Source organism: Cornus florida, unplaced genomic scaffold, assembly GCF_030987335.1.
Source record: "Cornus florida cultivar Cherokee Brave unplaced genomic scaffold, ASM3098733v1 CherokeeBrave_3.0.0_Hap2_Chr11, whole genome shotgun sequence".
Lineage (NCBI taxonomy): Eukaryota > Viridiplantae > Streptophyta > Magnoliopsida > Cornales > Cornaceae > Cornus > Cornus florida.
This window is the reverse complement of record NW_026775581.1, coordinates 128,587,970-128,604,283: the sequence shown is the minus strand read 5'-3', so window position 1 is coordinate 128,604,283 and position 16,314 is coordinate 128,587,970. Positions and strand designations below refer to the sequence as shown.

At 35.6% G+C, this 16,314-nt stretch overlaps 3 protein-coding genes across 3 annotated transcripts; all 3 read right to left on the bottom strand.

The window, feature by feature from the left end:
- Window positions 1-523: 523 nt before the first annotated feature.
- LOC132286252 (protein POLLENLESS 3-LIKE 2) lies at window positions 524-3,410 on the bottom strand. Its single transcript, XM_059788534.1, has 4 exons — window positions 2,804-3,410; window positions 2,340-2,552; window positions 2,096-2,251; window positions 524-1,714 (listed from the first exon to the last, which is right to left on the bottom strand). The coding sequence occupies exons 1-4, from the start codon at window positions 2,993-2,995 to the stop codon at window positions 827-829; spliced, it is 1,449 nt and encodes a 482-aa protein (XP_059644517.1). The 5' UTR covers window positions 2,996-3,410; the 3' UTR covers window positions 524-826.
- Window positions 3,411-6,050: 2,640 nt separating this feature from the next.
- Window positions 6,051-10,560, bottom strand: LOC132282453 (uncharacterized). The gene is made up of 3 exons (XM_059784144.1): window positions 10,246-10,560; window positions 6,861-6,974; window positions 6,051-6,423 (listed from the first exon to the last, which is right to left on the bottom strand). The coding sequence occupies exons 1-3, from the start codon at window positions 10,261-10,263 to the stop codon at window positions 6,292-6,294; spliced, it is 264 nt and encodes an 87-aa protein (XP_059640127.1). The 5' UTR covers window positions 10,264-10,560; the 3' UTR covers window positions 6,051-6,291.
- A 609-nt stretch (window positions 10,561-11,169) lies between these two features.
- On the bottom strand, window positions 11,170-16,111 carry LOC132282452 (proteasome subunit alpha type-7). Its single transcript, XM_059784143.1, has 3 exons — window positions 15,798-16,111; window positions 13,826-14,240; window positions 11,170-11,535 (listed from the first exon to the last, which is right to left on the bottom strand). Exons 1-3 carry the CDS (start codon window positions 15,968-15,970, stop codon window positions 11,374-11,376), a joined length of 750 nt encoding a protein of 249 aa, XP_059640126.1. The 5' UTR covers window positions 15,971-16,111; the 3' UTR covers window positions 11,170-11,373.
- Between the last annotated feature and the right edge of the window lie 203 nt (window positions 16,112-16,314).

Here is a 16,314-nt window from a genome sequence, read left to right as displayed (position 1 = left end):
ACAAACATTTCCCACATTTTGCAAACCTATTTAGGCTTTATCAAACACCTTATTTTAGAGCTAATTTCTCATTCACCCGGAAACGAATTTGAGAAAGTAAATATACCACGTTCATCTCCTTGCAGAGAGGAATGCGCTCGTCTATAGATCCGCAAAAAATTCTTAGTGGAATCTATTTAAAATCTCTTTCAAAGTTTATGTTTTTAATGCCCCTGTCTCCAACATATGTAGCACTTAATTACCAAATTAAAATCAACCACAATAGGAATCAGTAGTTCTGTGGGAGTGCCTGTTGCCACAGCTGTTGTGATCCTGAATCAATTTGAGACCACCGAATCTGTCTCTTAGATTTTACATTGAAAAATTTTAATCGAAGTCTTAGATTTGAAATCGGAAAATTTTCTTTAAATGACAAATTCACAGATTGCTTCCGAACAACACTTTTCCTTCCTTGCTCAGTCAGGAAGAGCATTGTTCCACTTGTCAGAAATTGGAGATTCACATTCAAGAAAGGAGATTCACATTCAAGAAAGGAGATATATTATTCAGAAATGGCAAATCAAATGATTATTACATCTATGCCATATATGAGTAGCGAACATAATAATAAATATAGATAACCAAATAAGAATATGCTCAGGTTGAGTGGACAAACACCACCACCAACCCCCAATGCTAATACTGCTACCCCACCAGAACTAGTACCCATCCATTACCACATAACTCAAGGAATAGGGTTTGAGGAGAACAAGTTCATCTCCACCCTAAAACTACAATAACTTAGAATTTTTAATAATTAGTTAGCTAAGACTATCTAAGATTAGAATCATGCCCTTGGACTCAATGACAGTGTTATGTCTTGAAAAACCTTCAATCTCTTGTCAATCTTTCTCTGCTGAAACATTCCTGAATAGTTGTTGTTGCTACTTTCCACCTCCTTCTCCTTAGTTTCATTGCTTGACCCCAAAACTGCAGCTATAATGGCCTCCTCAAAGTCCTTGCTGTCTGGCAGCAACTCTGTCAACTTATCCCCTCTTTTCTTGGGCGACATTGATCGCCGCCTCGCCTTGTTTTCGGGTTCCATAAAAGGCTTCCTCAACTCCCCCTCCTCCATTTCATTAGGCCTCATTGTGTTAGCAGCATTTCCAGACCTGGTTCTCTTCAACCTCTCATGCAATGTGGATGAATAAAATGGCGGTGCGTCGATATTGAGCGAATTCCAATAAGGAGGAACAGATGGTTTGGCACTTTTTTGACCGTTAACAACTGTTGATTTTGCCATTATGTTTGAATTGATATTCTCATCAGCAAACTCATCTTGGGGTTTAGATGAATCAGTTGTTGGCAATACTGTTTGTTCCTTGCAAGGTTGAGGCTGCCAAATTGAGGAGGAACCAAGGAAGGCGTCGAAAAGCTTGCGCTGCTCGACCCTGTCTCCGCCTTTATTCATCATTTCAGACTCGAGGTCTTGAAGCATTTGTTGTGCTCTCTCAAAGGCCTTGAGATGGGAATCCACACCCCTCGGACCATCCACGACGGCTGGTTTCACTCGCCGGAGTGTCTCTTTGGCCTCTGTAATTCTCCCTTGTTTCATCAAACAGATGCCCAGATTGCACATCTTGTTATTATCTGGCGCAATTAGTAACGCCCTCCGGTACGCATCTTCGGCTTCAATGTAATTGTTCTGCTGCATCAATGCCCATCCCAAGTTCCCCTGCAATATATATATATTTCTTCTTGTTAATTAACCTCCCAATGAATGTTAAAAGAACATAAATATAAAAATTGGAGGGGGCATGTAAAATGCATACACAAATTGAAACATGTTTTGGACTAAACAAAGGCCACATGGGGCGTATTACATCAACATACACAAATTGAAACATGTTTTAGATCAAAAGAAGGCCACGCGCATGAGGGGGCTTATTACACATACACAAATTGAAACTTGTTTTGGACAAAAAGGTCATACGTTTGGGGGCGGCCTTTTAGATGACATACCCAAATTGAAACATGTTTTGGACCAAAAGTAGGCCACGCGAGGGGCCGTGTTAGATGACATGGACAAATTGGAGAAAAATATTTGCACTCTTACCAGTAATCGAGTGGCTTCTTGTTCAACAGAAACTTGAAATTTCTTCCCTTGGGATCGGGCTGTCTTAGTCCGCTTCCCATTGAAAGCCATGCCTTGTTGAATCAAAAACAACTTGTGCCTCAATAAAGCTATTTGGTCATCCAATCTCCCACATCTCTGTTTATGGAGTTGTACAATCAGAAATTGAAACAAAAAATGAACAAAGAAAAACCCCTTTTCAATCTATTCGGAATTTTAAGAGTACCTTGTAAAGATCCAATAGTATGTTGTCAAGAGACTCTTGGGCTTGATCTGAACACCGACTTCTCAGAGATTTGATGGCTTCAATGGCTTCTTCGGCCCGATTTTGCTGCTTCATTACAATGGCCATGTCTTTGAGAGCACTATCCACTCTGTCTCCAGCATTAATCGCTGCCCAGAACAGCGGTATCGCCTTCTCCGGATCCTTCTCTACCAACTGATCAAACAAAATAGTCCGGGAAAAATCAAAACCCAGAAATACCCATTAGACAAATCGACAATTTAAACAGGAAAAAACAGTTTTTGACCAAGATTGAGGCCATAATTAAGAATGTTTTGCGAAACAGTCAGTGAAAATCAAAACCCAGAAATACCCATTAGACAAATCAACAATTTAAACGGGAAAGAGCAGTTTTTGACCAAGATCGAGGCCATAATTAAGAATGTGATGAGACCCAGAAACTTTACCTGAACATTTTTGGCTCTAACATAGGGCGTGTCACCAACTGGGACTTTGTGGGTGATATGAAAAGTATCGGAGTGAGTTCTGGAGAAAGTCTCAGAGCGAGTTCTGGAGACCCCAAGAGGCTTGGCTGGGGAAGAAGGGGCAGATTTAGTGGGTCTGAAACCAGGCGGACCGTTCCACATGTCCTGCAACATCTTTCTTTGATTACTTCTTCTTTTTTTTCGATTTCAGAGAGATGAGAAGATATGTGGAATGAAATCTGTACTCCTTACGCCAAGATGCAAAAAATGTAGAGAAGGAGGAGAGTACGAAGCTTGGGAGAGAGAGAGGAGTGAAGGAAAGGTTATAGAATGGGATGCAATGTTTGAATTTTTAGACCGTTGCATTAATGTTACCGTTTTACTAGCCGTTGTGTGTCTCCTTTTTTATTTTTATTTTTTTTATTTTAACGAAGAGAGAACTATATTTAGTAGCAGTACTTATAGTACTAGTATAAAACGCGTTTAAAACTCCAGCGTAAGAAAATTAAAAAATACAATTTCCGAATTTTTTTTCTAAAAATATTATTACACCCCTGAATTTTACTCTAATTACATTCAAGAATGACGATTGTCACCATGATGTTGGTAGGTAGCCGCGTTTAAAACCATTTAGCCCTTATTTTAATGCATTTTCAATATAAAAAAAAATTAAAAGTGAAATAACTAAAATACCCTTGCAATAATCTTAAGTTGCACAACTGCTCAGCAGGCGCGGAGCCAAAAAAATTTCTCATATAAATGTATATGCATATAAATGTTTGTACATATATATATCGTATGTATTGGTGGATATATATAAAGAAATGATATTTTTGGGATGAGGTAAATTAATTACTTTATATATAGAGAATATAAGGAAACAATTTAAGAAAAAAAATATAAGAAAACATATTTATATAGAATGTAAGGGAGGAAGAAAATTCAGGGGTATTATTATTTTACACATTTCCAAAAAAAAAATTATAAAAATATATATATAAAAGAAAAATGTTAAAGATCATAAATTGTATCACAAAAATAAATCAATTAGGTGGCCAATGAAGTGGGTAATGATTTGCCGATTTGGTAACTTGTGTTAAACAATTTCCTTGAGAGAACAAATAGATTAGGTAATTATCATTGATTCTCTTAAATCTTTTTTTCCCTTAATTTTCTCATAAATCCTCATCCTCATAGAATTTAAATTCGTACATTATTTAATAACACAAATTCAATTCATCTTCATATTAAACATCATTTCTCTTAAATATTCAGGAAGTACAATTTTGTTTCTATAATTTCTTTGAACTAACGTTTTTGGGGTGACTTCTTTATTGTGAATAACAACCCTAATTTTCCGTTACTACATGTTTTACTTTACATTTTATTTCGTATACAATTTGTATAGGGGCATAAAGGCCATTTCCAGTAATGTGAAACCCACAATATTTCTCATCTTTCTGCCCTTGTGCCAAAAAAAAAAATAATAATAATAATAAATAAATCGGAGTGACTCTCTAATTGGACACAACGTGACTAAAAACTTGAAAGTTTTTTAGAGTTCGCATTTAGCACTTCCTCAATCAGGGAAATACTGTTTCAAACTTATAATTTAAATCCCTTACAATTTAAAACTTTGGTTGTTTTCCATTGCTCCAATCGCCCAGAACTACAGTTCATCTTTGTTGTCAGATTGTGACACAGTGGTCCAGTTTGACACGTCACATTTCCTTTTTCTCTTCTTTATAAAATTTGACACTAAAACACCTTATATCTCACAGTCGATTCTCCACCATCCATAATTATAGTCAGTTTCTTGACAAGCTACTTTTTATACCTATAAACTGCGCGTCTTTTTTGTGCATAAGATTTTTTATACATACATGCCTTCGTTGAAGTTTGAACTCACGATCATATTTTTATAAAATAAGAGTCTAATTCTACTAAGTCACTGACCAGTTGATTCTTTGTGTATAAGATTCTTTCCATAAAAAGGAAAGAAAAAAAAAAAGAAAAGAAAAAGGATTCCCTCCTTCCCCAATGTTTATGACTTGTTGGACTCGAGTTGTTGTTCATTTGATGGGAATGGCATGATACTTAAAGCATCTCCATTAGGCATCTTCAAAATCCAAGTCTACAAATTTATAGGCTTTTTTAAAGAGTGCTAGAATGGTGCGCTTTTACATTTTTTTCAAAAAATATAATAATAATAATATATAATTTTTATTTTGTTAATATTAATTATTTTTTTTTTTTAAACAACTATATTTCAAATGGTTATATTTCAAACAACTATATTAAAAAAAAATTAAAACAATACAATATCTATTAAATTAAAATAATACAATATTCATTATAAATTAAGAAATTAATTTTTCTAAAGATTAAAAAATCATATGGAAAACTTGAGCTAATTCTACGGGGAAGCTTGAGCTAGAGCACGAACCTCTCTCCCTTTATCGTTCAATCAGCCATGTTTTCCCTGCTAGTGTGGGCATCCATTCTGAATCCCTTTGCATGATCTCCATCTCTTGAGATCTTTCTTGTTTTTGAACTCCATTTGTCTGATCTTCTCTTTCTCCATTAAGCCTGCCTTTATTTGGGATTCATAATGGAGTGTTGCATCCTCAAATATGCTCTTAATTTTACTTTAGAGTAATAATACGTGCACTGAATTGTTACACCGAATGTTTCTGATGAGTTATTTATATATAATACATGTAAGTGGAGGGTCCCACTTCTTTATTTATGAATAAACTGACCAATTAAAAAAAATAGGTCTAATAATTCATTATAATAAATCGCATAAATAAAGAAATGGACCCTCCACTGTATTATGCATAAATAACCAATCAAAAACATTCGGTGCAAGTATCATTACTCTTACTCTTTATCAAAAAAAAAAAAAATTGCTATTAATTTCAGTATTGTGCAGAAAAATACAAAAAGAAAAAAAAAGCCCATAAAACCAATTTTTGGCCTTTTTTTGTCAGCCAAACAGGCCCTTAGAGCCATTGCACCCAATTTTTTTTTTTTCTTTAAAAAAAAACCTTTTGGGGCCCACATTGGCAGGCTGGGTCTCCAAAATTGGGCCCACTATTCCGAATCCAATTGGAGGACTTTGGGATCAGAAAATTGTTCCTTAGAAAGACAACAGAATTCCTTTCCAGAGAGAAAAAAAAAAAAAAACAAAGGGGGAATCCTTTCCCCACAGTACAATACTTTGCAATGCAGAAAAAGTATGAGACAAATTCTATTATGCATCAGAATTTGGAAATAAGAACTTAGGATTTACAACATCTTAAATATTAGGAATACATGATTTAGCATAAAATATTACAGAAATCAATTGTAAAGAATGCCATACAAATTTTTTTAAAACAGGGAGAAGGGCGAAGAAGAATAATTAAACCATCGTGATCTGGGGATCACCAAGCATAACAGAACACCATGAAGAATGCTGCAATTAATTACAATGCTCTAAAACTGTCTGCTTTATCAAGTCTGGCCGTGCCACAGCTTGAAGATTCGCCCATTGCATCAAGAGAAGCAGCTGTTTGTGATGGTTCCCTCTTTAAAGAAGTTGGCAACCCAGATATCTCCTGAAGAATGTTTTTTAAGAAATTAGAAAACATGAATCACCAAAACAAGAATCTAGAATAAAAATGTCTTCATCAACATCGTTGATTAGGTGCATTGTCCACATATTAGATGAACCGTGATGTTTCATATAATATGCCTGCAAAAGAAACCCATCAAAATTGAAACCAAGGTTTGTTCTGCTAGATTTATCCTTGTCGAATAATTCAACACCACATTTATTCTTCATGTTAAAACAAAGAAAAGTCCACACCGTAGTAGTTATTAACCACAGCCAGCCTCATCTGCTCATTACTATCACCTTTCACACCCGTAAAGGGAAATTTTTAAATTTATTCTACAACCAGATGGGAGAGCAAAAATGAAATATAAGCAAATAATTGTAAATCTAAGAAAAAGGAAATTAAGCTGGCATATCTGCAGGTAATATCCACACTACCTTCATTAAATGCAACCTCAAGTCGCAAGGTCGAACTTGGTTTCCAATACATGCCATCACAAATTTTGAATATTGAAACAAAACATCAGCAGCAGCTTGCTTCTTTTCTTCAATCTGCAGATGAATAATACTACTTATGATTACAATGATGAGAAAGACCTGAAATACCAAGGATTTAGGTATACTTTTTAACGGTACAAAACTGATGAAGACATGTGCAGCATGAATAAAAAATCCAGTAGTATATTAAGTTTTATAGAAAGGAAACAATAAAGGTGAAAAGAGGAGGAATGGCATGTGAGGAGCACGGAAAGTTTTGGTAAAGCTGGATCTAAATGTTGGTTAGGTAAGCATTTTGAAGTAAGAGTAGCTAAGGAATCCTGTAGACCATCCCCATGGTGAACCTGACCTGTTGGCCCGTTAGCTTTTCCAACGATACTAATGTATTTAAGTTGTTATGTACGATCACAACAAAAACACACATTTGCTCTTCTTCTGGGCAAATAAGATACTGAGATCTTTTCCAAGAATATGATTAAGCTTCTAAGATCACTTCCGGCTCTAAGACTTCTTTTTTTATTAGTCCCAGGAAAGCCCCTAAGGCAGGTTTTTGCTTGAATCAAGGTCCCAGCATGCGCACACAATGGTATCTCTAAAAATTCACTAAATTCTCTGTGCGATTTCCAGGATGTGACAAACTCAAAACAAACTAATCATCAAACAAAACTAATATAGCTTGATGAAACAGTAGACTCCACGAGTCAAAAACATATCCTAGTTAAAAACTTTTCCATTTGATTAAGTAAACATTTATATTTCCTAATAACCATGCCTCCTTTCAGCAGGCATTATGTTTTCTGCTTAATTCAATTAACAGTTTTTCTAATCCAAACAACAAGATTAATGGGACAAAATCGCATCCATTTTTTTTTTTCTTTCAAACACTTGTGTCATGGATATTTATTGGGTGGTTCAAATTCCAGGAAATTAGTTTGATCATTCACATGAACTAAAACGGACACTATTGGAAATTGGTCGGATGTTATACTCAAGTACGTAAAGAACTTAAAGGAGTTGATAACAAGACATAAGAGATGACCATGCTGGCTTCGTTGCAGAATGGAACTCGTCTAATCTTAGACCTGGAAACACTCAAGACTTACCATAACACAACAAATTTTCAGCTCTGCACAGACAAGCTACTGTGGAGGAGAAATGGAAAGCAACATTATAACCGATAAATGATCTTCGCAAAACTTCCTGTATGCGTTGAATGTCAACATTTTTCTTTCTTTCTGGTAACTGAAGTAAAAGGCATAGAGGGAATGCAACTAATGTCCATGCAATGTATGACAAAAACCTATACATTAAAAAAAAATGCATATTGTCAGTGAAATTAAAAATAGACACAAGGGAAGATCCACTTTCCCTGTAATCCAGCTGACAAAAACTCTCGAGTTTATATAACAGTCTCCACTCCCTCAAATGAACTCTAATTGCTTCTCCTCCAAATAAACCATACAAAGAAATGGACGATGTATTCTAAGGTTTCCTTTTACTCCAACAGGCTCCACTCCATTCCCTTTAAACACCCTCACACTTATTTAGGGAACACCCACAACACACCAAACAAAGGCAACACAAGAGAGTACACCTCTTTCATAACTCCATCATGAACAAAAAGATGATCCACTGACTCAGCCACCTCCTCACACATGCAACCCTTCTTCATAAAATGGGCAAAAAGAGGATCTTCGAGGAAAACTGTTTCGTGTGAAGAACCCTAACTTATGCTACCTTTGTAGCCTAAACTGCTTTTCAAGGAAACCTACAATCTGGTTTTCCAACCAGCGCCGTGTACTTTGATCACAAACCTTCCTAACTAGAAACATCTTTTCGCATCTTATCATACCTCTCATTTAAGCTGTGCACCATGTAAAATAAATCGAACAGTCCAAAACAACTCCGATTCAAAATTTAGCATTCCAATACAAAAAATAGTTTCTCCAACTCGTCTCTGACAGTCCATGACCCATGCTACCACTTCTGAAATGGTCCAAGGAGTCTTTCAAAGTAGCTTGCCCAAACCATTTTATCACGCTAGAATCTCACCTTATTTATTCCCCCTTACTTTGAAGAGAACTTATTTAAGAAGTTCATCCCAATATTTCCTTAAATCCTCCCAAACACTCGATACCAAATGGAGAATTCAACTACCCGTGCATCAACAACTTATTGATGTCCTTATCATAAAAGATCGGAGGGTCCATACAAACTTGATCAGACACAGGGACTTGGGGAGAAAATTGTAAGGCGTGATCGGAGAAAATGAAAATAGTTAAACCAAGACGTTGGTGACTTCACTTCCAAGGAAACATCAATTTCAGGTGATTTCATATATGGTTGATCTATCTAAGACTACATTAACTCAACTAAAAACTAATTGTAGCAAATCATTGCAAAAATCCACGACTATTGTGGCGTGAGATCTCAGGGTGAAAAAAAAAAGGAGCTTTCAAAAATATCAGATCTAAAATCCATTAAGCTCCTTCATGCAGCTAAGAAAAAAAGAGAAGCATATAAAATTAAAACCTAATGCATAATTATTTCCATTTAGAGGTATGGTTGGGTTATGCATAATTGAGTTGAATTCCTTGTTCCTGTTGGAAGGTGTTTTAAAATATACGGTTCCAACAATTTGAAGGTAATTGCCTCATATTTTATTATATGTGATAAGTGTCATATATTTCTCTAACAAAATTTTGTGGTTTTTGTGAGGAAAATTTATTAAAGCTCTAGTAGGTCACATTCCTGATTAGATCATGTTTTGTAATGAACGAGAATATTGCAAAAAAAGTTTTTCACTTCAAGCTTCTAACATCAGATTTTAAAAGACAATGAGAAAACATAAACTTGATTTTCGAATTGGTTCACAAGTTAAATAGAATTTACTAATCAGACAACGTTTCATTTGGCAATCTAACATGAAAGCTACGGAATTTTTCACTTCATCCCATGAGGTATCACAACAACACCTGAACTTCAAAATATAATCTACCGAGAGGTTCAGAATACACTCTAGAACTCTATCCCCACAACCCACCTGAAACCCTAATCTCTAAATTATGACTCCTTGAATCCACAAATTCATAATAGACTAAACTAATATAATATTAAATTTGATCAATCAGAAACAATTAAATACAATCTGAGGATTTATTTATTAGGGTTGAGATAGAACTAAAAGTGAGGGACATTTCATAATTTCAAGGGTTGATTTTGTTAGAATGAATGGAATGAAAATGGCGTCGATTATATTTGGGAAAAGGGGTCCAATTTGAAGTACAAAACGAAAGAGAGCAGAAAAAACATAACAGATTATTACCTCGTAATCTTCTTTCATGGTCGATGATAGATACTCGTACTCCACAAGCGATTTCTGTCTGCTTCTTCAACTCTTACAATAATGGTACCACTGTATTTACCAGAGCAAAAGAGACGCGCATACATACGAATTACGATACGAGGTGGTTTGTGTTTGTCAAATGATCGCGAAACAAATACGACGTCTGTCACTTCACCGTGTGCGTTTCAAAAATTGAATATAAAACCACAACCGACAGAGCAACTATTCGTTTTGCTTCGTAGCTTATCACCCAAGGTCGCAGGTTCGAAGCCTCCAATGTCCTTCCACCAAAAACAAGTGTTTAGGACAAGCCTTAAATCCAATCTTTCTATTCATGGATTTAAAAAAAAAAGCATGATAATAACAATTTTGTTCTCATTTAACTGTATAATTACTGAAAAATAAAATTATATTTGAAAAAAACAAGTAAAATTCAGAATACAGATCACTGAATCTCATCTCCAACATAAAAATACCAAGTTCATTTTTCTTAGTTAAACTCACAAATTACTCTCAAAGAATTATTTGCCCCCAATAAAAAATACTAAGTGGAAAAAAGAAAAAAAAAAACCCAAGAAAAAATCTTAGTTCCTCAAAAAAGTTAAAAAAAACTAGTAAGGTTTATGTATTTAATAAGTTGAAGAAGACGGCATATGTATTAGTAACAAAATGACTACATCATTCCAAAAATCCCATTCAAAAAATTTGTTGTGAACTACTACTACTAGGAAGACAGGAATATGAGAAGCTTCGATAACCCGTACACTGAGTTCGGAAGAAGTGTGAAATCTGCACCTTAAAATTGAAATTGGAGGAAAAGTAGTTCGAAGTCCAATTAGACACATAGCATTACAAATCCATGCCTTGCAAAATTCACTGATTTGTGAAACAACAAACGAACAATTTCAGAACTTAAATCATTATAACGAGAGAATAGCAAAGTCTCACATTCCGAACCCCGGTACAAAAGCTTACTGATCACCATTTTAATCCGCGCATTAAATCCAGAAAAAGACTTAACATAACAGAATTTTGCCTCGGTATCTCAAAAGATTTCAAAGTACAGTATCATCAGTAGGCAAAACCAAAGAAAAAAAATTGAGAAAATTAGGTTTCCTTAGGAGGGCCCTTCTTTGCAGCCTCAGCAGCTGCTTTCTCTGCTTCAATCTCAGCAACAACAGCGTCGATTTCAGCTTCATCAAGTTGCCGCAGACCATGGTCCTTTGTCATAACAGCAACTTCTATGTTCTTTCCCCCACTCTCAACAACCTAAATGCAAGATAAACACAGTTCAGAAGTGCCACAAGGATAAACAAACAAATCTTAACAGCATGCTCCTTTAATACAAATATATTTTGATGCATCCACATCTGGCCAGTGCTTCAGATTGGAATTGCAAGAGTATAAATATAAAATATATAATTACAGCGCTTTGGCTTTAGTACGGTTGGGGACACAATGAAACCAAAAGGCAAACCTAGCCTTGAGAAATAATTTGTTTGCGAGCGTTTCAGGTTTGGGATTGGTATTAAAGGAGTATGAATATAATTACTTTGCTTCAGGTGAGTACAGTTGGGGACATGATGAAACCTAGAGACGATCCTAAACTTCAGAAATAATTTGTTTGCAAGTGTCTTAAAATTTTATGAACAGCCGCATCAAATGTACATTGTTACCACCAAAAGGCCTAACTATCCAATGCCCAGGCAGCATCAGACTTGCATGCACTTTGAATACTGCAAGAGAAGAAGAAACCACTCTTCCCAACTCAGTTTTGGCTAGGGGTGACAAATTATGACACGATCCGCCAACATGACTCAAACACGAGATAAGCAGGTTTAGGTTGACCTTAAACGAGTTCGGATCATAACCGGATTGACAAGATTAACCCGTTTACTTAACCGTGTTGGGTTAAGGTTGAGTAGTTCAACCCGTGTAACCCGTTTAACTCAATATGTCATAATCGTGAATATTACCTGGGTAATATGTTACATGTTTAAACCCAATTACTATGAATAGTTAAAGTCATTTCAACATAAATCGTTACTACACCTTATGATTTTTCTTCTTATTTTGAATATTTGGATTAATTGTGACAAACTTTTTCTAGTATTTATTATTTGATTGAATATTAAATGTCTCATTTAGATAAACAGGTCATTAAACAGATTAACACGTTAACCGTTTAATAAACAGGTTGGATTAGTGTTGAAGATTCCTGACACGATTATTAAATGGGTCGGGTTTGGATTTACCTATTTAGTATAATACCCTTATATCGACATGACACAATTATGACCCACGAACACAATTTGCCACTCCTAGTTTTGGCTGAGAAAGGAGTCTAGATACCGAGTAATCATCATTCAAATCAGTCAAAGCAGTATAGGTTCTTTCCCAATTAGGAAAGTCAATAAATCTTAACTTATACTGGTAACATTGTGCGGTCTTAGGAGCACAAATCATTAAAGAGGTCAATCAATAAAGTGGTCTAAAGACTCTAAACAATGATTTCATGAGTCTAAGCCAATCAAGTGCTCTCAAAAAATGAGTTCATGAGTGCTTGGTAAGTACATGATAGTCATTGTGTATCACATGATGAAGATGAATGTACTGCATTAGTCTTGTATCCTGAGAAAGAAAGTGCTGCACTTGAGGCAGTTATGCAATTGCTCAAAGAATCCTTTAAAACTAATGACCTTGCAGCCTAGGGCAACGAAATTTTGACATTGTAAAAGATATCAATATAAATTAATGACCACAAAAATACATAGAATTTTGTGGACCATAATCTGGAACATCTGCCTTAAATTATTGAAAAAATCTTCCAGCACAAGCATTATGTTCAGTAATTCAATTTGAAGCAGCTTACATAAATGCAGCAGGCTTCTTAAATATTAGGCCCAAAAGTAACGAAAAATTCAAGATTAATACAGAGCTTGTTGATGTTACTTCAGAATGAATTAGTGAACACCATTGTTATACTAGAAATTTTTTGTCAATGATGTTCCAAATTACAGTTCCACAAAATTATGCCACTTGTACTCATCTAGTTCATACTGTTCCTTTGATAACATACAAATTACTCTGCTCTCGGTTTGTAGGTGTGATCATCAGTTCTAAAGAGTGAGAAGTTGCAGGAATTTTTATAATACTTTCAAAATTGTTGATTGAAGTGAAAAACATCTTTCACTATTTTTATAGATAAGCATTATAAGGATTTGTTTGCTATTTGATAAGCAACAAAAATTGAATCTTAATCCCACCACTGCCAAACAAAAATCTCTTTGTATATCAAAGAGATCTATAAAATGGCTCATCCAAAAAATTTCCAAAACTCAAATATTTCCTACATTTAATTTTGGATCATCCAAAATCCATGTGAAATGCTGTCAACATATCCTAGAAAGCCTATGTGATAAAGTTGAAAAAATGATACAGAATCACACATGATTTGATTCATTAGGCTAAGATCACAGCAGAAGCAAAGAAACAGTAAAAAAGACGTGTAAAAGAAGTACGAAACCAAAAATGAAGGAATGAGTTAAAAGATACTCACTTCGAGCAGAGCACGAATTGCAAGCTTCACAGTTTCTTGACCAGAAGTTTCTTTGTAATTTTTCTCCAGAAATTCCCGCATAGAGTTAGAATTTCTCCCAGTTGCATTGGCTTTCCAAGCAGAAAATGTACCTGATGGATCTGTCTGATATAGTGACGGTACACCAGTATATGGGTCAAAGCCCACAATCAAAGTAGAAAGACCAAATGGTCTCACTCCACCACTTTGTGTGTACTTTTGTTGAAGACCAGCAATGTAACGTGTAATATACTCTACGGTTACTGGGTCCTCAACAGTAAGCCTGTGGCTTTGACACTCAATCCGTGCCCTGTTTATAAGGACACGTGCATCTGCTTTGAGCCCAGCACAGGCCAATGCAATGTGATCATCCAGGCTTACAATCTTCCTCACTGATCTGAAAACAGAGGGATCGAATAGTTGGCTAACAATTTAGGGAAAAATAGTTGGCTAACAATTTAGGGAAAAAAATAATTGGATAACAATCAATCCTCGAAAGTATCACAGATGGAAGAACACATCAAAGGCAAAAAGGGACTGCAAGCATTACAGCAAATCATTTGCGATCACAAGCTCTATCATGGATAGACGTTGAGGACAGGATCTGCAAAAATCCAATTCTGAAGAAAGATCTGGCTCTATCAGAGATTCATGGGTGTTTCTTTAGTAGAAATTTAATCCATAATTTGTATTTGTTATACACTACGATTTAGGATAACTCCTCGTGTTCTTTATTGAATTCAAATAAGCCTAGTTTATTCTAACAATGATTTTTGAATTTGTTCCCTCATTTCAATATCTTTTATGAAATTGTTTTTACATCTCCACAAAACACTAACAATTTGTTTGTAAGAATGCTATAAGATGTTACGCTCTGACTCAATGTTCATATGATATCCAACCACCCTCATAATGGATTGCCGCGGGGAATAATCAGAATCCGCCTCTTTCTAGTTAAGAGCTTACTTCTGTGATTAGTGTCATAAATTTTTGTGCTCTGTCCTCATGAGTACTCAGGATGAATACCAGAGAGTAAGAAAGGGGATATAGAAAATTGGTACGATCTGGAGAAATAGACCTATATTCAGTTGATTAATGTTTACCATTCCAATGGAGGGTAAACTGCCAGTTAAATACTTGGGCATGCCATTGATTTGCAGAGTCTAAAAGAAGAAAGAGACATAGACGCGTTCCGCTGGTCTGCAGCCCCGCCCTATAGAATAATAGTAATGCTTTTTTTTTTTTTTGCCAAAAAGGGGAGAATTAGATTAAAGGAAAAACAGAATATCCATTCATTCTAAACCTAAGAAAAGGGCTTCTTCATATACCTTAGAATATATATTCATTTCTTTTTTAGGCCGGCCACGAAGGAAGAGAAGGTTGAGTTATTCAATCAGGATAAAAGCTTGCCATGGGTATAGGGATAGTCAGAGTGACGTTCTTGCCTGCTTTCGCTTGACAATGGGATTTTGCTTGGCGATTTTCATTCTCCCCCTCATGCAAGTGAAAAGAGAAGTGGTCTCCCTAAGTGTGGGTAAGGATGGATTCTTCCTTGAAGAGGTCAAAAACTATATACACAAATCAATAGTGTCTAATTGCCAATTTCAGTCTCAATTTCCATGCATGTTGATAAACGTCTAGGTCATTAATTACTTAATCCGGGAAACAAATCAATTACCGTCCTCTTAGAATCCTAAACGACGACAGTGACCAATCAACCCGCCAGACTAATTTAAAAACCAGAGCTCGTCCTAGTTATCGAATACTATTAAATGGATCAAAGCTAAAACATCAACGAATACATCAATAAATTTCAAATACAAGATCTTCCAGATGCTAAGAAACAGGTAAAAGATATACAAAAACCCTAACTTTAATTTTATCATCAATTGTAAACCCAATTATGACCTAGACAAAGAACAATCGGAAGTAATATATATAGATAGAGAGAAACCTGGAGTCTTGGAGTTTGGCGGCTGACTTCTTCTCGACGCCGAGAACGATGGTGTCTGTACCGCGGACGCCGACGGCGGCGTTACCCTTGCGGACGGCCTCGAGGGCGTATTCGACTTGGAAGAGGTGACCGTCCGGCGAGAACACGGTGATTGCTCTGTCGTACCTCGCCATTTTTCAGTTGATAGCTTGGTGATGTTAGTGTTGAAAGCCCTAGTTTTTGCTCGTTCGATTTGATTTTTGGGAGATCAATATGTTGCTTTTTTTCTGCTTGCGATGCGATGGACTCAGAAGTAAAAGCGATGTGAACTTGGTGAACAAGGCAATAAAAAGAATTTTGTGATCTGGTGCGGACTGCTACATATTAAACTTCCTAACCCGCTAGTTGAGTACAGACACGTCATGGTTTAGGTGCAATAAAATGGACAAAAAAATTGGGTTAATCCTTAGGTTAAAAATTGATGACAACTATAAATATACATATACCATATTTTAAAATTATACATATATATATAAAA

What these genes read in the sequence shown, in the direction of transcription:
- LOC132286252 (XM_059788534.1), bottom strand. Translation starts at nt 2,995, where the DNA reads ATGTTGCAGGACATGTGGAACGGTCCGCCTGGTTTCAGACCCACTAAA. An exon ending in TTAGAGCCAAAAATGTTCAG is followed by an intron (nt 2,553 to 2,803) that starts GTAAAGTTTCTG and finishes TTGTTTGATCAG; the next exon opens with TTGGTAGAGAAGGATCCGGA. An exon ending in AAGAAGCCACTCGATTACTG is followed by an intron (nt 1,715 to 2,095) that starts GTAAGAGTGCAA and finishes TATATATTGCAG; the next exon opens with GGGAACTTGGGATGGGCATT.
- LOC132282453 (XM_059784144.1), bottom strand. An exon ending in TGAGGTTGCATTTAATGAAG is followed by an intron (nt 6,424 to 6,860) that starts GTAGTGTGGATA and finishes AACATTCTTCAG; the next exon opens with GAGATATCTGGGTTGCCAAC.
- LOC132282452 (XM_059784143.1), bottom strand. Translation starts at nt 15,970, where the DNA reads ATGGCGAGGTACGACAGAGCAATCACCGTGTTCTCGCCGGACGGTCAC. An exon ending in GCCAAACTCCAAGACTCCAG is followed by an intron (nt 14,241 to 15,797) that starts GTTTCTCTCTAT and finishes CTCTGTTTTCAG; the next exon opens with ATCAGTGAGGAAGATTGTAA. An exon ending in CAATTCGTGCTCTGCTCGAA is followed by an intron (nt 11,536 to 13,825) that starts GTGAGTATCTTT and finishes TCTTGCATTTAG; the next exon opens with GTTGTTGAGAGTGGGGGAAA.